The 21,013-nt window shown below is 51.6% G+C and overlaps 1 protein-coding gene across 1 annotated transcript in view; it reads right to left on the bottom strand.

Moving 5' to 3' along the window:
• Positions 1 to 21,013, bottom strand: part of PLXDC1 (plexin domain containing 1) — a 65,282-nt gene that overhangs the window by 39,749 nt on the left and 4,520 nt on the right. Inside the window, exon 2 of the mRNA XM_004282713.3 lies at positions 16,163 to 16,344. Within this exon, the coding sequence (XP_004282761.1) occupies positions 16,163 to 16,344 (182 nt within the window). The remainder of the gene's footprint in view (positions 1 to 16,162; positions 16,345 to 21,013) is intronic.

Below are 21,013 nucleotides of genomic sequence, written 5' to 3'. Positions count from 1 at the left end.
AACCCAGGCCCTCGGCAGTGAAAGCGCAGAGTCCTAACCACTGGACCGCCGGGGAATTCCCTTGACTTGACTTTTAGATTTGTTTTCTCCACACTTGCCTTTCCTGTAAGACCATAACTTCCCCACGGGTAAGGTCAGCTTTTACTATGGTGTTTAAATGATAATAAATGAATGACCATTCATAGTTTCAGAGCAGGACCATTCAAAGCAGAGTTTGTTGGAAGCCTTCTCGTCCTTTGTTTTATTGCTACCACCATGCATTCTAGCGACCAGGATGGGATGGTATTACCAAACAAAGCAGGACAGCAGCTCATGGGGAACAGGTACTGTCAGGTACAGTGGGAGTCAATACCGCTCCCACCTAGGAACCTGAGAGGAGGCCAATGTTTAAAACTGCTGCTTGGAGGCTTGGGAAGGGGTCCTGTTTCCATCACCTGATTCCTGGGACTCGCCTGGTCAGAGCGTCCACCAAACCTCCAAGCACCGGAAATGAGGGTCCCTGCACAGAAGCCACGCTCTGCAGCTGTGAAACCCAAACAGACGTTAACACGTCTCTTGCTGCCTCATCTAAGAGGCAAAGGGTGGGGTGGCTGGGGACGTTTAGTCCATTGCTCTGAGTCCTTGGTCCATGAAGGACAAACGGTCCACAGCCCCAGCCGGTGCCGCTCCGCTGCGGAGCCAGGCTGTGTGCTGTTTGGGGATCCTGGGACAGACCTGTCTCATTCTTTGAGTTCCCAAGGAGCCCTCCAACGGCACCTCTTAACTGACAAAAAGTCTTCAACCGTGCTGACTCTAGGAGAGTCAGAAACTAAACGAGTTGCTGCCTCTAACTCCCAGGTACACACTCTCTCCAATGTGTCAGCAGATCCCCGGGTGAGCACGGGCCTCTGTACCTATGGGTCCCCTGCTCAGGCCAGGTGGGTGAGGCTGAGGCTCTGCTTCTGGCCTCAAAAGTGCCAGGTGCAGCTGGCCTGCCAGGGGAAGGACTGCCTCGGGGGCAGCGCCATGCAGGTCCCCAACAGGCCCCAACAGACCACCTCTCCTGGCACAGGGTGACTGATTAATCCCAGGACAGTGAAGCCGGGAGCGGTATCTATTCCAAGCCCCGGCCTAGGGAGGCTCCATGGTGATGGGTGAGGCCAAACTGCAGCTTAGAGAGGAGGGGACAACTTGGAGCTGGGGTCACTCCTGGGCAGGGCGAAGAACGAAGCCCTCAGGGGTTGGGGGCGGCGGTGAGGTGCTTGGGAAAATGGGAGGAAAGAGAAGGGAAGTTGGCCTTTGCAGATCTGCGACAGTTGTGCGTGACAACCCTGGGAGATGAGTGCTACCATGAGTCCCATTTTATAAGTGGGGAAACCGAGGCCCACATAGCTCTCTGAAACCAGGTCAGTCTCACTCAAAGGCAGTGACTTCTCCTCTGTCCACTGTTTCTCGGGTCTTTAAGTGACCGCCCCACTGGAAGGCGACTTGGGCTGCTTATTAGTGATTAGTTAAAACGTCTCACATCAGAAGAACCAGAGTGGATCCTTTCTGGAGCACAGAGTTCAGGGACCGTGTCCCAATCCCCTCCTCACCCCTAGCACCTTCCCAGCACAGGGCTGGCACCTGGCACATGGTAGGTATTAGGGACCTGCTTGTTGAATGAGTGCAATCACCAGGACCCCACAGCTGATGGTGCCGGAGACTGTGCTGAGAATGTGCTGTGTGACGCCAATAAGGACAGCATCCTCCCCCAGCACTGACGGCAGGTGACACAAAAGCCACGTGTGAAGGAAGCAGCTGCCTCCTCTGGGAATCCAAGTCCGTGGAAATCATTCCCATAGCTGGGACATCCTGCCCAAAGGAATGCACCTCCAACTCCCCAGGAGGTCCTTCCAGTCAGAAGACCTGAATTGCTGCACTTGAGGCTTGAAGCATGTCAGTTGGGCTGTATTCCTGTCCCAAGTGGGGCAGAGTAGGAGGAGTTTGGGATGCAGGGAAGGGGAAAGAAAAACAGTTCTCTGTCAAAGGAGGAAGGAAGGGAGGAGGGAGGGAGGGAAGGAGGAGGAAGGAGGAGGAAGTGTTAGCTTCACTTCTCTGAGGAAGCGAAGCTAACACAACACGGGAGATGCTCTCAGGCCATGGAAGGAAACCCTGGCTCCACCTCCTCAAACTCGGAGGAAGAGTACTCGATCATGTGACTGGGAGTCCAGCAGGGCAGCAAGTGTGGAACACGGGGCCTCTGGTGTCATCAGGGCCTTGTCCTGAGTGTGACTGCTGGGCCACAGAAACGAGAAGGAAGCCAGCCCTCACATCCGGCTTCAATAAATATATGCTGGGGTCTTCCCTGGTGGCACAGTGGTTAAAAATCTGCCTGCCAAAAAAAAAAAAAAAAAAATCTGCCTGCAAATACAGGGGACACTGGTTCGAGCCCTGGTCCGGGAAGATCCCACATACCACGGAGCAACTAAGCCCATGCGCTACATCTACTGAGCCTGCGCTCTAGAGCCCACAAGCCACAACTACTGAAGCCCATGCCTAGAGTCTGTGCTCCACAACAAGAGAAGCCACCGCAACGAGAAGCCCATGCACCCCATCGAAGAGCAGCCCCACCCCCGCTTGCTGCAACTAGAGAAAGCCCACGCGCAGCAACGAAGACCCAATGCAGCCAAAAATAAATAAATTAATAAATCATTTTTAAAAAGACCCAATGCAGCCAAAAATAAATAAATAAATTTATAATAAATAAATAAATGCTGGGTGAGTAATAAAGAGACAGAATTGAGGAGGGTGTCGAAAGACAGAGAAAGCAGCCCTGGTTCCTGACAGCTTTCCAGGTCCCTGAGGTCAGGCTGTCCTTCATCTCCAGCCCTTCGATCCCGTGACAGGTCTCTGCACCGCCTCTATAAACCTGTCCCCTGAGACAGCTGGAATGCCTCCTTGGACCCAAAAGAGCCCTAATGAGTCTTTCTCACTGGGTGATCAGGGGAAGTACCTCCAGGGATACCACAGATAGTCCTTCACCAGCACAGACAGTGAGAATCTGCATGGGAAGAGAGAAATGAGAAACCAAATTTCTGGGAGAATTTTTTCCTGGCAACACACTAACCACCATGTTTTTTCTTCTACAAAGTCAATCACCACTGGCTTCTTGACTTGGTGGTGGCTTGGAAGTCAACAACCTTGGGGGTGCTTCCCGTCTGCCACTGCAGGTCCCTGATCATGCTGCCACCGGCACCCGCAGTTTTGAAGGCGAAGTCCACACACAGCAGAGACTGATAACTGTCTCCCAACAACCACTCTCCCCTTCTTCCTTTAGTAGCAGAATCTTCCAGCTTTAGTTAGGCACGTGGGCACCGAGCTAGACTACATTTCCCAGCCCTCCTTACAGCTAGGAGACATGACTATGCCTGGCCAGTGGAAGATGAGCAGAATGACTGTCCTCAGTAGGAACTGGGGGACTCTCACCTTGCCCAGTTCTCATTGTTTGGGACGCAGATGTGATGGTGGGAGCAGAAGCAGCCATTTTGGACCACAACATGCGAGGCACATGTTGTAGAGGGGAGCTGGCTCCCTAACACCATAGAGACACTACATCAACTCCTGCTTACTTATGCTCACACTATTCCATGTGAGAGAGGAATAAACCTCCTTCACGTCTAAGTACCTTGTCAGTTGGCCATTTTTTACAACAGCTGAAACTGTCTCCTAAGCCCAGTCAATCCGAAGCCTTCTTCACATATTCCATATAGGTATGTCTCTTGAAAAGGACTTCGAGGCCGCGCCCGGCAGTGAACTTGCCTGAGGAATTCACCCAATTCACAGACGTCACCGCATCTGACCTGCTGTCTGTGGGGCAGTCCTGATAACCCAGAGGGCAGCCCTCCAGGCACTGTGGACTGGAGGCTAGAAGCTGAGATGGGGTGACCTGACATTACAGAGGGTCAGGGAGCTTAGCACGAGCCAGACCATTTGGCAAGTCTGCCAAAGGGAACTATGTTTCCTTGAAATGCCTGCAAGAAACCCCAGTCGATAAACCACATTCATTTTGGTAGGCAGCATGGTGTGGCTTTCAAACATTTTTGACCATGAAATCCTTTCTTCCAATTAAACTTCCATGGAGGCGCAATACATAAATCACATCAAAGTAAGGCCACTCGGGGGGAAGGAAAGAGAAGGGCCTGGAGCCCAGCCTGCTGTGCTTCTTCCTTCCCCACCACCCTCCATCCTACAGCAGCCCATGAAGCACCTCTGGGAACCCTTAGGGTTCCGTGGAGTGCAACTTGAAAACCACTGCTTTAGGATCAAGGGCAGGGGCTGTGGAGTTAGCAGACCCAAGTTCAAAAACTAGCTCCACTACATAATAGTTGGTGCAAAACATCCCTCTCCTCTCTGAGCATCAGTTCCCTCATCAGTAACCTTTCTTGCAGAGCTCTTGAAAGGATTAGACAAAACATAGCAACATAAAGCTCTTAGCCCAGTGCCTGGTCCGCAGTAGGTGTTTGAAAAGTGGGAGCTATTAGCATGATTCTGCTGGACCTTTCCAGGAAAGGTCTTGATTGTGGAGGCTGCCTCCTCAAAACCATCCCCAGCCCCCTCTTCAGCACCTGCTGTTACAACGTCTCTTCTGCCTCAATTATTCATGCCCAGAGCCTGCCAGGCACTCCATTTCTGACAGCAGGGCAGCATTTACCTTGGCTGGGCTCAAGACGTTTCTGGACAGGAACTCTGGCTAAGCTGTCACCATCAGCCCATCACCTGCCAGCCAACTGGCAAGTGGAAATGCCGGGGCGAGCAACCAAGGGCATCCTGCAGGGCCTATTGGAGAGGTCTGGCCAGCCGTGCTGGTTAGAATGGCACGCCAGGAAGCTGAATCCTACCCAGGACATGCTGAGGGGAATGCTGGGGGAACGGGCATCCTATTCCCCACCTCCACCGTTCTAGGAGGCTTTACAAGGCCAGTAGGAATGTTTCCTAGATCCCTGCTACTCAGAGTCTGGCCCAGAGACCAGCAGCATCAGCATCACCTGGGAACTCAGCAGAAATGCAGAGTCCAGGGCCCAACCAGAAACCTGCTGGATGAAAATCCGCATCTGAACAAGCTTCATAGGGGATTATTTTGCACAGTAAAGCTTGAAGAGCGCTGGTTAAGAAGCACCCTCTGTCTGGACCAACGCATCATTCCTTTTGGTTTCTGAAGACTCCAAGGACAGAAAGACCCGGGTTCTTGTCCTGGCTCTGCCACTCACTAGCTGTGCAACCTTGGGCAAGCACTTCACCTCTCTGTTCCCAGATAGTATTAGAAACACCTGCCTCCTGGGGTAGTTGGGTGGATGAAATATAAGGCCACAGAGTGAGGCCAGCGCTCAGGGAGGGCTCCTTTAGTTCCCTTACCTCATTCATCCACATGATGACCTCCATCTACCCTCTGGAGGTATTTACGCCTCAGGCTGAAATAAACCACCTGGAACACTTGTCATCACAGAAGTGCAGAAAACAGGTCCCCTGGACTAACCTGGGAAGGGAGGGACCCAGCCTAGACAAAGGGGTATTTGCATGGTGCCGAGGGCCTGGGGTAAAGAGGTGTCAGGGTGGGTGAGGCTGACCTGAGAAGGTCCTGGAAGTGGGGATTTGGACCAGGCTTGGAAAGAGGGTGTGAGCTGGCTCTCTAGACAAAGCATTTTTTAATGCCCCTCACGCTTCATGGAAAGGAAAGAAGCATCTTATCCTGACACTGATCCTACATGTGGGCTTTTGGAGGCTATCAGTCAACCAGAGATTTTGATAGCATCAATATGTATCATATAACCACAGAGAATTAGGAAATAAGGAAAGACAAAAACAGGCCACCCCATCTCTCACCTTGTCCTGTTCTGCCATATTTCCTTCTAGTCTTTTTCCTACGAATGTAATTTCACGCGGTTATAATCCTGCCGACTATCCAGTTGTGTGGACGGCTTCTGTCATGTTTCATGATATCTGAAGCAGTTTTTGATGTTGAACATGGTCTTTTTTTTTTTTTTTTTTTTTTTTGCGGTACGCGGGCCTCTCACTGTTGTGGTCTCTCCCGTTGCGGAGCACAGGCTCCAGACGTGCAGGCTCAGCGGCCATGGCTCATGGGCCCAGCCGCTCCGCGGCATGTGGGATCTTCCCGGACAGGGGCACGAACCCGTGTCCCCTGCATCGGCAGGCGGACTCCCAACCACTGCGCCACCAGGGAAGCCCTGAACATGGTCTTTTAACCATCATTTGTAAAGGCGTCATGGCCATCTACTCAGAAGAAAACCCACAATTTTATTAACTTTTTCCTTACTCTTGGGCACTTAGGTAGTTTCCAGCTTTTATGCTCTATTTTTCTATTTTTAAATACTACTGTGATAAATTTGTTGATACACTTTCCATGTCCCAGATTATTGCTCCTGCTTCAAAGCCTTGGATATAAAGCAGAACTTCTCAATCTTTAATGTCCATACAAATCACCTGGGAATTAGATTCTGCTACTGCAGGTCTCAGGGGCCTGACCTGCATTTCTAACAAGCTCCCACCATACGTTGAGGAGTCGTGAGGATATGAAGGGTAGCCCCCGAAGCTTCAAGGCCAGGAAATCCTCTTTTGTTGCTGGGATCCCATTTTTGTACTTCCAGCTAAGATCTGGGGGAAAAAGCGCTACCCTTTTTTTCCGAGACCTTTCTGGTTAACTTTTCAACCAATTAGTTCAACTGATTTTTATAACAACTCTATGAGGCATTCTCAGTCCCACCTTACAGATGAGGAAACTGAGGTTTAGAGTGATGACATGGCAAAGGTACACACTATCTACCATATTGGGACCAGAGTAAGATGACCAACTGTCCCGACGTACCTGAGACTGAGGGGTCCAATGCCAAAATCAGGACCATCCTGGGAAAACCGAGATGGTTGGTCACCTTGACCACAGCCTAATTCAGAGTCAGCTAATGTTTATCATTTCCAACCGTGGGCGCCTTTATGTAGATTACTGTATGACACCTTTGCAAGTACACTTAGGCAATATAGCATCACCATTTGACAATGAAGAAATGAGCTCAGAGGGGTTAAGAAATTTTCCCAAGACAAGGGAATTCCCTGGCGGTCTAGTAGTTAGGACTCCATGCTTCCACTGCAAGGAGGCACGTGTTTGACACCCGGTCGGGGAACTAAGATCCTGCAAGCAGCGTGGTGTGGGCAAAAAATTTAAAAAAAAAAAAAAAGAAAGAAAAGAAAATTTCCCGGGACTTCCCTGGTAGTCCAGTGGTAAAGAATCCACCTTCCAATGCAGGGGATGAGGGTTCAATCCCTGGTCGGGAACTAAGATCCCACATGCTACGGGGCAACTAACCCATGCACCACAACTAGGGAGAAGCCCGAGCGCCGCAACGAAGATCCCGCATGCCTCAACGAAGGAAGATCCCGTGTGCTGCAACTAAGACCCGACGCAGGCAAAAAAATAAGGGAAAAAAATTATTAAAAAAAAGAAAGAAAGAAATTTTCCCAAGACAAACAGCCCAATTTTTTAAATGGGCAAAGGACTTAAGTAGACATTTCTCCAAAGAAGATATACAAATGGCCGACAAGCACATGAAAAGATGCTCAACATCATTAGTGATTAGGGAAACTACAAAGCAAAACCACAATGAGATACCAGCTCACATCCACCAGGATGCTATAATTAAAAAAAAAAAAAAAAAGGAAAATAACAAGTGTTGGCAAAGATGCGGCAAAATGGGAACCCTCATACATTGCTGGTGGGAATGTAATATGTTTCAGTCACTGTGGAAAACAGTTTGAAAGTTTCCTCCGAGTTAAACATAGACTTACCCTATGACTCAGCAATTCCACTCCTAGGTATACCCCCAAAGAGCTGAAAATAGGTACTCACACATACACATACACATGTTCACAGTAGCACTATTCACAAGAACCAAAAGGAAGAAACTCAGATGTCTATCAACAAATGAATAGATGAACATAGCTGTGGTATATCCGTATCATGGAAAATATTATTCAGCCATAAAATGGATAAGCCTTGAAAACATTATGCCAGGTGAAAGAAACCAGACACAAAAGATCATATATGATATTTCATTTATATATGAACTAACCAGAACAGGTAAATTAATAGAAATAGAACACAGATTGGTGATAACCGGGGACTGAAGGGGGTGAGGGATGGGCTGCAACAGCCTGAAAGGTCCAAGATTTCCTTTTGAGGTGGTGAAAATGTTTTGGAACTCGATAGAGGTGATGGTTGCACAACATTGTGGGTATATTAAATACACTTCACTTTAAAATGGTTAATTTTTTGTTACGTGACTCTCACCTCAACAAGAAAGAAAATCAACCAACCAACCAAACAAACAACCAGCCTGCGGAAGGAAAAGGAAAAGGTCAACCAAAGGGACCTGCGTGGGAGACAGACCGCCTGGGCCTGAGCAGCCAGCAGAGGGCGCTGTGGCACTCTCACCGAGCCGGGCAAGGGAGACCACCGGGACTGAGAACCCATCACATGCCTCGCATTTTGCTCTCGAGTCTCAACCCAGAAAGATCAGTACCTACCCTCCCCTATTTGGGAAATCTGAAGCTCGTAGGGGCTTGAAACGCCAGGTTCATTAACTGAGGGTTTAAGTGTCCAGCCCAAGGTCAGCAGCTGGTACGTGCCGGATGGAAGGCCAAGACTGCGGGACCCTTTCCACAGTGCTGAAGACTGGACGTCTGGACTCCACCTCCCACCTCCCTGGACACCCATTCTTCTCACAAAATCTCTTATTGTCTGTCGCTTCAAAATTCAGCTCACGACTTTCCCTCCACCCATCTCACCCTCAACCCCCAGAAGTCTTCCCCTAACAGCCTTGTCACCTCATCCTTTCCCCTCAGCGCCCACACTGCCATGGCCGGGTTCTTCCATGAGCAGCGCTTGGGGCTCTTCATGTGTCGATGCTACAAGTCTGTCTGTCCCGTCTCCCCTAGGCCCTTCTGAAGGTCTCCTTTTGGGAACTGCCTCCTTTGGGAGGGTGTAGAAACCAGGGGGGCATTGCACTCACTTGTTCCTCTCGCTGCCCAACTGTCTTGGATGATGTGGTTCCTATCCCACTGTGTGGTCCCTCAGCATTCCTGGGCCTGCCATGGCGGTTGGATGAGCTGGGAAGTTTTGCTTGGGCCAGAGAGGAGAGGAATTCAGGGAAGCTGGGCCAGGAGGAAGACTGGGGTAAGAGGAGGGGAGTCAGAATTTTCTATTAGGGTGTGAACCTGTTCTATTAGGGTGTGAACCTCCAAATCTGACTGCTCTTAAACTTGGTTCCTCCCAAACTGTGACCCAGACATGAACCACAGAACCAAGAAAACCTTTAATTTGGATTTGGAAATCCCCAGGCTTGAAGACATCCCCCTTCAGCCTCCTGGAGAATCAACTGTGGTTCTTCCTGGATTTCTAACTTACCACTATGGCTCTCCCCAATCCCTCCCTCGCCCACAAAATTTCCAGCATCCCCAGGGCCTCAGGATTGGTCTTGGTGGAAAAATCTCTGGAAAGCTTAAGTCCGGACAAGAATCCTATTTCCACAGGGATGTGGTGGCAGAGTGAGCGTGGGAATAAAATCCAAGGAGATGGCTCTGGTCAGGGGCCTGCCAGCTCATCCTGGGAGCGCAGCCTGGATGCCTCAAGGCCTCCAAAGCAAGAGGGTCTGCGTTGGAAGGAGCATTGTGGCGAGGCCGCCAGGCAGGAAGTGCTGGGCAGAAGGGACTAGGAAGATGGGGTTGGGCCAGAGGGGCGAGAAGGGAAGATGCTCAGAGGGGCCTGGGCCAGAGAAGGCCTGGGATGGGGGCTGGGCAGAGGGGCTGAGGTGAGGGAGCTGGGCCAGAAGGGAAGCTGGGGCCGGGAGGGTGGACTGAGGAACAAAGAAGGGAGATGATGGGGCTCCGGGGTGCGCGGGGGGGAGGCAAAGGGGATGGCAGCCTACCTGCCAGGCCCGAAGCCCCTCGATAACGGCCCCAGAGCAGAGGGAACTAAAGCCTGGTTCCTGCTGGCAGAGATTAGACTGTGATATGGATAAACCGTTGAAAGCCAAGAAAACTTTATGAAACAGAGCAAATCAAACTTGCTGAAATGTCCCCTTCCTTCCACTTCCCTCTTGCTCAGCCCTCTGCTGCCAAGATGGGGTTTCCTTCGGCCAGAGAGACCCCAGCTCTCAGAGACGCTGACTAGAGACACGGGAGAAGCAGCAGTCTCTGGGCCCCTTCCCGGGGCACCTGCAGGGACCAAGGGGGCCCACCATCCAGGGGAGGGTGAGCGCACAGCCCAGGTGGTGTGGAGGTCTGGCTCTAATGAAGGGGGCGGTCGTCACCGTGCCCCATTGACTGCTGCTCAGTGCAAGGCCTAATGGGTTCAAGGCGGGGTAGGAATGGAGCTCAGGCCCCTCTGAGGATTCTGGCACGAGACCCCCCCGGGTTCCAGCGTGTGCACACATGTTCCGGCATCTATGGCATGTATAAGCACTGACATTCTCTTATGTGTGTGAGAACCCGGGAGTCAGTAGAGTTTGGTCCTTTGAGGCCACTAAGTCCAACAAGTCACCCCAGGCACAACCTCTTCTCTTCAACAACCCTGTCTTTCAAGGCCTCTGGAGATGGAGAAATCCCTACTTCCTTTGTTCCTTCAAAAGAGGAACACCCATCATGCACCAGGCACTGGCTACAGAGTGCTAAGGTCTCATGGTGCCTCGGTTTCAGGGAAAGACAGGCAATAAAAACAAATAAATAGACAATTCAGGGCAGGAAGGGATATGAGCTGTGGAGGAAAATAGTCTATTCCCTCTGCCCCAGTCACAGCCCTGCAGCTATTAGGAAACAGCCACATCTAGAAGCTTCTCTATACCAGGTTAAATACCCCAAACTCCTTCAACCACGTTGGACTACTCTGGTTTCTAGAAAGCCATTTGAAAGGGGGTTCAAACCCCTCAGCTGTGGTCAGGACAAGAAAAACCCCACAGGATCCCCAGAGCCCCAACCGTGGTCCCCGGGTTTCTGTGGGTTTCGTGGGTTTCCATGGACACAGCTGGCTTTCCCACCTCCGTCCGTGGCAGCCACTCCACACTCCTGACTCATCCCAGCCCACAGGCAGTGAGGAGCCCCAAGTCTTTTCCTCATGAACTGCTGCTAAGTCACATCTCTCCCACCTTATTCTAAAGGAAGTGCCAGGATTTCTAATTATCCCAATAGTTTCCTCTGGCCTGAGGCCAGCTATCCACCAGCCTGCCAAGGAAGCCTTCCGGTTCCTCATCTGACATTCTGAGCTCTCTTCCAGCTAAGGGAGAAGCCTGGTCTAGAAGTCTGATCCTCCAATCTTCTGGGCAGGGCTGGGGACACCCCTAGCACAGTCAGAGGGGCCTCCTGCCAGGGTGGCCTTGCTTCTGCACGTGCACTCTTAATGTGTGGCTACTGAGGCGGCCACAAAGCCCCCGGGATGGTGGAAGTCTTGTGGTCAAGTCCAGCCACATGGTGCCTGAGAAAGCCTCAGCTTCCAGTGTTCAGTTTGGCAACCGATTTTAAAATTGGTTTGAAATGTTACAGCTCCCAAGTTCCCACACCTAGAGAGCCATCAGGATCACATGGGGGGACTTTTAAAGAAACAGATTCCCAGGCTCCAGTGTTTCTCAGCCAATCAGTCCAGGGTGGAGCCCGAGAATTTGAGCTGGTTTTTTTTTTTTTGTGGTATGCGGTCCTCTCACTGTTGTGGCCTCTCCCGTTGCGGAGCAACAGGCTCTGGACGCACAGGCTCAGCGGCCATGGCTCACGGGCCCAGCTGCTCCGCGGCATGTGGGATCTTCCCGGACCGGGGCACAAACCCACGTCCCCTGCATTGGCAGGCGGACTCTCAACCACTGCGCCACCAGGGAAGCCCTGAGCTGTTTTTTAAGCTCTGGGGTTATTGAATCCATACTGGCTCTTAACGATCCCCACTGCCCTTTCTGAACACCCACAGATAATTGCTTCCAGAAGGCCACGTCTCTGTGGCTCTCTTCTGCAGTGGCCTCTCTGCACAGACTGGACCGTGGCCCTCTGACCATGGTGTCTGGCCCAGAGCAAATACCAGTTCTTTAACCAGTAGCCCAGCAAAGCTGGGGGTTGGGGACAGGGTGAGTTTCCAAGTGTTCGCTTACTTGGGGTACGTCTCCTGCCCTGGCCCTCCATTCCATCATCTCACCATGGCTCCTTGGTTCTGCAGGATGGAGAAGACAGGGCAGCATGGCGGGATTAGGGTGAGGCGAGGGCGGCACTGACCTCGGGTGTAACAGTTAAAGTGGCACCAACAAAAAGAACTTATTTATAAAACAGAAACAGACTCACAGATTTCGAAAACAAGTTTATGGTGACCAAAGGGGAAACGTGGAGGGGAGGGATAAATTAGGAGGTTGGGATTAACATACACACACTACTACATATAAAATAGATAACCAACAAGGACCTACTGTATAGTACTCAATATTCTGTAATAACCTATATAGGAAACGAATCTGAAAAAGAATGACTATAGGTATATGTATAACTGAATCCTTATGTTGTACACCTAAAACTAACACAACATTGTAAATCAACTATACTCCAATAAAATTTTTTTTAATAAAAACATTTAAAAAGCGGCACCTACAGACTCAGTCATCAAGAGAATATTTTAATGCCATATATTTTAAAATCAAATTAGTTAAACTGATGCAGAAAAATCCATGATGAACAAAAGATCAACATTTTAAATAAAGACAGGATCAGTAATGGGGCCAAGCCATGTCTGAGGACGAGGTAAAAGGAAAGATCAGTCACAGAAATGATGCAGAAAGAGAGAGAGTTCAGAGAGTGTATGACCTTGCTCCCTCCGCACCAGGCTGCAGGCTGGCCCTGGTCCGTCTCCCACCCGCACTGGTACAGCCCCTGTCCAGCACCCCTCCTGCAGAGGCATCACAGCTCTTGCTGCTTTGGGGACCCACCCTCCCTGCCAGCTCAGGCTCACGTGTAGAGGTCTTAGCTGCTCCCTGCTGCAGCTTTTCCTAACGTCTTCTCTTCCTTCACCCTGCCCACACCTGGCCCTCCTGTGTATATTGTCCCTGCATTAAATGGAAAGAAAGAGAGAGAGAGAGAGAGAGAGAGAGGGAGGGAGGGAGGGAGGGAGGAAAGAAGGAAGGAAGGAAGGAAAGAAGGAAGGAAGGAAGGAAGGAAGGAAGGAAGGGAGGGAGGAAGAAAAGAAATGATGCAGGAAAAAATATTAAAATTCTAAAAATATCCTTAGAGAGAGAAGCTATTACATCCGTGACACAAGAACAATGGGAGACTATGTTTTTAAGAAATGATCAGAAAAGAATAAACAGCTCTTGGAAATGAAAAATATGAAAGTAGAAAAAAAATCGGTAACATTAAGAAAATAAGGTTGAGAATATCGCCCAGAAAGTGGATCAACAACAACAATTACAAGCAAACTAACAAATAGACAACAAAAAATGCAAAGGGATAGAAACAGAAGAGAGAAGAAAGTTTGGGGATCAATCCCCGAGATGGACATCTAATTGAGGGGTGTGGTAGAAACAGGAGAGTACATAGAGAAAAGATGATCAAAGCAATAAAACAAGAAGACCTTCCAGAACTGGCGAATATAAGTCTCTGGGTTGAAACAGTCCATCAAGTGTCCAGCGCAGTGAGAGAGAAAGAGCCCAAACAGGCACTTTCAGAATGCTGGGGTTAAGGGAACACCCCTGAAAGCTTCCAGAGGCGGAGAAAGCAGGCATCTACAGAGATCCGGCGTAAGCGCATCAGACCTCTCAACAGTGACATCAGAAGCCAGAAGACCATGTGAGATGCCTGCAAACTTGGGAAGGAAAATTATTTTTAATATAGAATTCTATATTCAGCCAAACCATCAATCAAGGGTGAGGATACAATAAAGGCGTTTTCAGATGTGCAAGTTCTCCTCTTCTGTAACCTTTCTCAGAAAGCTAAACAAACAAGGGAATGAAGTGGGAAAGAAAAGACACAGGGTCAAGAGAACAGGGTGCCCAGCAAGGAGAGAGATAAGGGAGTTCCAGGATGAAGGAGAGGGAGGTCCCGGGATGGCTGTGGGCAGGCAGGCGAGCACCCGGCCAGGTTGGAGAAGGATGACGACGGCTGAGAGGTTTCCAAAAAAAAACCCCAAAAAACAAAAACTGACAGGTTTGGCCACACCAAAAATTATATTTAAGGCCAATGGATGTTTAAGATTATATAGCAGTGGACTTCCCTGGTGGCTCAGTGGTTAAGAATCCGCCTGCCAACGCAGGGGACACAGGTTCGAGCCCTGGTCCAGGAAGATCCCACATGCCGCAGAGCATCTAAGCCTGTGCGCCACAACTACTGAGCCTGCGCTCTAGAGCCCACGAGCCACAGCTACTAAACCTGCGTGCCACAACTACTGAAGCTCGCATGCCTCGAGCCTGTGCTTCACAACAAGAGAAGCCACTGCAATGAGAAGCCCGCACACCACAATGAAGGGTAGCCCCCGCTCGCCGCAACTAGATAAAGCCCGCGCACAGCAACGGAGACCCAGTGCAGCCAAGAATTAATTAATTAAGAAAAAAAAAGAATATATAGCCATGGTAAGTACAAAAAACTAAGAAAGTAGGTGGGGATTGGGGGCAAGAAAGGCAAAAATGATGCAAGAAAGTAAACAGTGATATTACCCTGATTGGATTAGTGGTGAACAATATTTACCTGATTACAATAAAAAGCAGAGCATATGGATTTAACAGTTGTATTGAGAGCGTTAAACCCCGCTTGGGCGAGTAGATAAAAGGCATATAAAAGGCACTCTTCATCTACACAACAGGCAACCAACAGATAATGTCTAAATGGATTTATCGACAGGTAGCAGTGTAAGCAAATTACTTAGAAATATGGAGATGACCTCCAGGAGAAGGTGCCCGAAGTGACACCTTCTGAGAGAGGGGTGGGCAGGTCCGGAGGAGAGGGGCGGACTGATGTGTTTTGTTTTCTGATTTTAGCACTATTTGGCCTTTTTTTTTTTTTTTTTTTTTTGCTGTACGCGGGCCTCTCACTGTTGTGGCCTCTCCCATTGCGGAGCACAGGCTCCAGACGCGCGGGCCCAGCCACTCCGCGTGGTATCTTCCCGGACCGGGGCACGAACCCGTGTCCCCTGCATCGGCAGGCGGACTCTCAACCGCTGCGCCACCAGGGAAGCCCTATTTGGCCTTTTTGACTGCATGCGCTTCTTGCATTTAAAAAATTAGTTCCTAACATAAAATAAAGAAATGCCAAGAAGCCCATCCTCTTGTTGTTTCTCTTTTCATAGTTTTTCTGCATCCTGAGAACCCATCCTCTTCACCGGCAGCCATGCGCGCCTCCACACACAGCCATGGGCACATTCACACTCACACGGTCTCACACACACACACACACACACACACACACACACTCATCTCAGACACAGCAGCTCACGGTGACAGACACACAGGCAAACGTACATAATACACAATAACCCTCAGACATACACATGATTACAGATTCTCCCACAGACACAGAGGCCCCCATGAGCCTCCCAGGTAGCCAGCTGGGGAGCAGGGCCAGCTCTACAAGGGGCCAATTCCTCCCTGCATTGCCACCCCCAGAACTGCCCCAGGCAGAGGAGGTTTTCTCCTGCAGCATCACCCTAATTGCTTCCTCCGCTCGGAGCGCCCTCCCCGGAGGCTGAGCAACCAGAGCCTCTGTACCATGAACCCTCTGGAGCCACATGGTCTGTAGATGGTGCAGAAATGAGGTCGGGGTGGGGCCAGAGCTGGCAGCCGGCTCTGCCTAATAATGCCACCTTCATTCAGCTTCTAGTGGAGGCCCTAAGAAGCGGAAGAGTCCAGTGTCAGGAACCCTGCAGACATGCTGTGCATCCTTGAGCAAGTCACTTCACCTCTCTGGGTCCACAAGGAGGTAGGCAAGTCTATGAAGCTCTGAGATGCCAAGATTTTATGACCCAGGCTTGACCCCGCTTCCATCCCCTCTCCCGGGAGCCCTGTCTCCACACTGATGTCCAGGGCCAACCCCAAAGGATACACTTGTGTGTCTGACACGTGTACATGGGGCACCTGGGGGCCCCCCCCACTGCCAATTCCCTCCCGCTCCATGTCCCTCCAGCACTTACCACCACCCTGGTCCCGTTATCCGGCAGTGTGTCAATGGCCAGGGTGCCCCCACCCAGGTCCTGGCTCAGCTGAGTCCTGTCCGGCTCCGACACCTGGCCAGGGATCTCTCGGGCTCTCCGATTCCAGCCCTGCACGGTGGTCCCCTGGACGGCCGCTCCAGAGCCTCGGCCTGCATCCTGACCTGGGAGAACGGGACAGAAAGTTGAGTCCTGACAGTCAGCGTGAAGGCCCTGGAGGGGGACCAGCCTGCTTACTCTGCAGAAGCCCTGATTCCCATGCCGTCATTGACTCTGGGGACACTGACATTCAGGGCAGGAGATACCCAGCATGCACTGAGCTCCACCCACACACTTTGCACAGGAAACACTTTAGCCCTCACTCCAGCCCTCCACCGTAGGTATGATGCTCTCCATTTTGCAGACAGGAATCAGCAGCTCACAGAGGTTAAAGAAGGTCATACAGCAGGTAGGGATGGAGATAAGTTTCCCTTATCTGCCCCCAAAGGGATGATTATTCTCAACTTCACTGGAATCATCTGGGGAGTTTTAAAAATTCCTGCTGTCTGAGTTCCACCCCAGAGATTCTGATATAATTGGTCTGCGGTGTGGCCTGTGCGTGTGGATCCTTAAATGACCCCCCGGAGAGCTTTTGAGAAGACCTGGACCTTACACGGCAGACAAGGGTGAGAACAATTGCTCTGGAACATTCCAAACCAGTTCCCTATTTCTCTACCACAAGTGGCACACAATCTCACCTTCCAGGGACTAGAAGCCAGAGAGCAGAGTTCTTTTAGTTCAGGGCTTCTCATCCTTGGTACTACTGACATTTTGGACTGGATAATTCTTTGTTGTGGAGGACTGTCCTATGCATTGCAGGATTTTTTTTTTTTTTTTTTTTTTTTGCAGGATTTTTTAGCAGCATCCCTGGCCTCTACCCTCTAGATGCCAGTAGCACCTCCTCCCAGGTTGTGACAGTTGAAGATGTCTCCATAGCGGGGACCTCTGTTTAGTCTCATCACTACCTTCAAACACCTTGGGCAAGTCACTTTCCCCATGAAACAAGGAGCTTAGACACCATCAATGATGGCAAATAGATTTCATCTCAAAAGCCATCTCCAATCGATTAGTGACAGCCAGGAGCACTCTAATTGTGAAGAATTCTGAGGTTCCATTTGTGTTTAGCAGGAAAGGTTGTCATGATCAATTAGCAATGTCTGCTGCGGGCACAGGATTGGAGAGTGGCTGCACACAGGCCATCTAGCAGCCGTTCCTTGACTTGATGCTCTCTCCAGTTCCCTGTAGGTCATTAAATTTATTCCAAATGACACAGAAACCATGCTTTTCCATTTCAGAAAGATTTATGCCCCCAAAGATGTGTCTTATACGGTCTCTCCAATTGCCACACCCACTATGGACGTGTATATGGGACACAGACCACCAGACGGGTGGAGGCGGCATTCCCTGTGATCTCCATCAGTTTCAGGCCTGCACTGTGTCAGATGCCCTTCTCCACCTCGACCTGCCCCACCCCCTCCCCAGAGCTCCTGGATGTAGCCCTCTCTCCTAGAGCATCTGCTGGTGGTCTAACTGTGCCTGTCTCCCTGGTAGACTTGAGTTCCCACAGGACCCTCCCACCTTCCGTAAATGTGTATCCTCGGTGCCTCGCAAACAGTAGGTGCTCAATCACTGCATAATTGAGGACACTCTACTGGGGGTAACTTGGGAGCCATTAAGAACAGAGGCTGAGAAAAGGCTTGCCCAGGACCAGGCCTGGGACCGGGGCCAGGACCCTGCTGTGGGGCTCTGGTTTGTCATTAGACATTTTATCCAATTAAGTCATTCTTGGCTGCTGGTGCCTGCTGGATCCTTGCCGGCCCCCTCTCACTCCCCTGCCCCTAATCGCAACCAGATGCTCTGGAAAAGATGGAGAGAGGGTGGTCTCCAGACCCCTTCCCCAAGATGTCCACTGGCTGAGATGGACCTGAGCCCAGTGCTGGGAAGGCAGCCTGCCTGTGGCCCAGACCCCAAGCCAGGGCTGTCTTGCCGCTCTCGGGTGGGGCCCACAGCTGCCCCTGGTGGCAGAACTACTTGTGCTGGGCTGGTCTGCCCAGCTCCCTGGGTCCTCCTGCAAGCAGCCCTCAGGCCTGGGCAGGAATCAGAACAGGAAAGGAGCATGTGCAGAGCAAGTAGAGGAGCTCAGCTGGCCCAGAAAGGGTTGCTGGGGATCTGCAGGCATCACCGTCCTGCAACCGAGAGAGGAGTGAGCCTGGATGGTGGGGGCCTGAGGCCTGGGGCCTAGCCAGAGCTGGGGCCAGGGAGGGCACACCTGCCACCACAACCTGTGTGACCTTGGACCCATCAGTTGACCTCTCTAAGCCTCAGTTTCCTCATCACGAACATGGGGATGACAATCATGCCTGTGGCACAGGCCGCCGTGAGCATCAAGGAAGAAAAATAAATGAGAAGGTTTTGTAAACAAGGAGGGGCTTCCCTGGTGGCGCAGTGGTTAAGAATCCGCCTGCCAATGCAGCGGACACAGGTTCGAGCCCTGGTCCGGGAAGATCCCACGTGCCGCAGAGCGTGCACCACAACTACTTGAGCCTGCGCTCTAGAGCCCGCGTGCCACAACTACGGAAGCCCACGTGCCTAGAGCTCGTGCTCCGCAATAAGAGAAGCCACCGCACCTGGACCACAGGGAAGAATAGCCCCTGCTCACCTCAACCAGAGAAAGCCCGCATGCAGCAAAGAAGACCCAACGCAGTCAAAAATTAATTAATTAATTAATTAATTTTTTAAAAAAGTTAATGATATAAACAGGGATGCTCAGGGTCAGAGGCAAAGTGTCCAGGAGGGAGACAGGGGCGCAGGACAGAGAGGGAGGTTGCCGAGGAACCTTGCCCTACTCTGTCCTAACCCTGAATCTTGCCCTCCCAACCCCCGACACCCTGCCCCCTCCCAGTCGGCTAGGATGGGACACCACCCCTTCCGCCTGCAGAAGGAGCCCACATGGCTGGTTGCTCACGTGTGTGTGTTGGGGCCCACATGCACACACACACTTGCCTGAAGGCCTGGGCCCTCCTCCTGCAGGCTCACACACGTCACACGCCTATCCAACCCTCAGCCACCCCCTGCCCTGCCTTCTGCCTTGCCCTGGAGAGCTCCCTCTTCCCGCAAGAAGCTTCCAGAGCATACGCTAGTCATGGATTCATCCATTCCACCACCCATGGCCCTAAGTGGCTACAGTCTAGTGGGATGTCACAATAGTGACAGTAATGATAAAAATGACAGCTGACTTTTAGAGAATGGGTACTCTGTGCTGGTACTATTCCAAGGGCTTTAAACCCACTAACTCATTGAACCCGCACAGTCACCCTATGAGAGAGGTGCTAGTTTTAGATCTATTTTACAAATTGGGACACCTAGGCACGAGGACATTAAGGAATCTCCCCAGGTCACACAACTAGTCCAGGACAGGAATTGCACTCAGGCACAGAAAAAGTGCAGGCTCTGCTCAGACCACAGAAGGTACAAGAGGTGACCGGCAATGCCAGGCTGTGTCCTAAGGTGCAGGGGCAGCCCCAGGGCAGAATGCACTGGGTGCCATTGGGTCCGAACCTGGGAGCTTCTCTGGCAGACTGTAGCCCCTGGAATGCAGGGGGACGGCCCAGTGGTAGTGCCCCTGCCCTGCTCCAGGGCAAAAAGCAACAGGCTGACTTCACAAGGCCTGGTCACGCAATCCCAGCGCCTGGGCCAAGCCACCTTCATCCCATGCATCACACAAGCTTGCCATTCCAGCCTCATGGCCACCACTCAGTCCTGGCCACCGTCACCTCTTTCCTGGTGGCAACTTCAGCCCCCACCCTTAATGCCCTTGGGCCAGTCTCCCACACGCCTGCCAGAGCATCCTGTCCAGAGGACAGACTTCGTTCCATCTCCCCCATGCTCCCCGCTCGCCATGGCCCTTCGGCTGAAAGCCCAGCTCCTCCACTCAGCACTTGAGCCCCTTCATGACGGGATCCCTGCTGGCTCTCCAGCCTCCCATCTTCCTAAAGCCCTTTGCAGGACGCAGCCCTACTCTCCCTGGCCACGAGGCTTCACACATGCAATTTTCTCATCCTAGATCACTCTGCTCCATAAATAAATCTTTCTCCTGATGAGCTCTTGCTCATCCTTCAAGTTTCATGAGATGTCACTTCTTCCCAGTGCCTCCTCTGACATTTCTGCCCCTCACCCCAAACGCTACATGCACCGTCCCAGCCCTGATCCTGACATATTGCTGCTACCTGTGCCACCACAGGCTCTAGGTGCCTGACATAGAGCAGATGCTCATCAAACACACATAGACGATGGAAGGAAGGAGGGAGGAAGGGAGGGAGGGAGGGAGGGAGGAAGGGAGGGAGGAGGGAGGGAGGAAGAAAGGGAGGAAGGGAGGGAGGGAGGAAGGGAGGGAGGGAGGAAGGAAGGAAAGGAGGGAGGGAGGGAGGGAGGGAGGAAGGAAGGAAGGAAGGGAGGAAGGGAGGGAGGGAGGGAGGGAGGAAGGGAGGGAGGAAGGGAGGGAGGGAGGAAGAAAGGGAGGAAGGGAGGGAGGGAGGGAGGGAGGGAGGAAGGGAGGGAGGGAGGAAGGAAGGAAAGGAGGGAGGGAGGGAGGGAGGGAGGGAGGAAGGAAGGGAGGAAGGGAGGGAGGGAGGGAGGGAGGAAGGAAGGGAGGAAGGGAGGGAGGGAGGAAGGAAGGGAGGAAAGGAGGGAGGGAGTGAGGGAGGGAGGGAGGAAGGGAGGGAGGGAGGGAGGGAAGGAGGGAGGGAGGAAGGGAGGAAGGGAGGGAGGGAGGAAGGAAGGGAGGGAGGGAGGGAG

This window comes from Orcinus orca, chromosome 19, assembly GCF_937001465.1.
Source record: "Orcinus orca chromosome 19, mOrcOrc1.1, whole genome shotgun sequence".
NCBI lineage: Eukaryota > Metazoa > Chordata > Mammalia > Artiodactyla > Delphinidae > Orcinus > Orcinus orca.
This window is presented reverse-complemented; position numbering and strand designations above follow the sequence as displayed.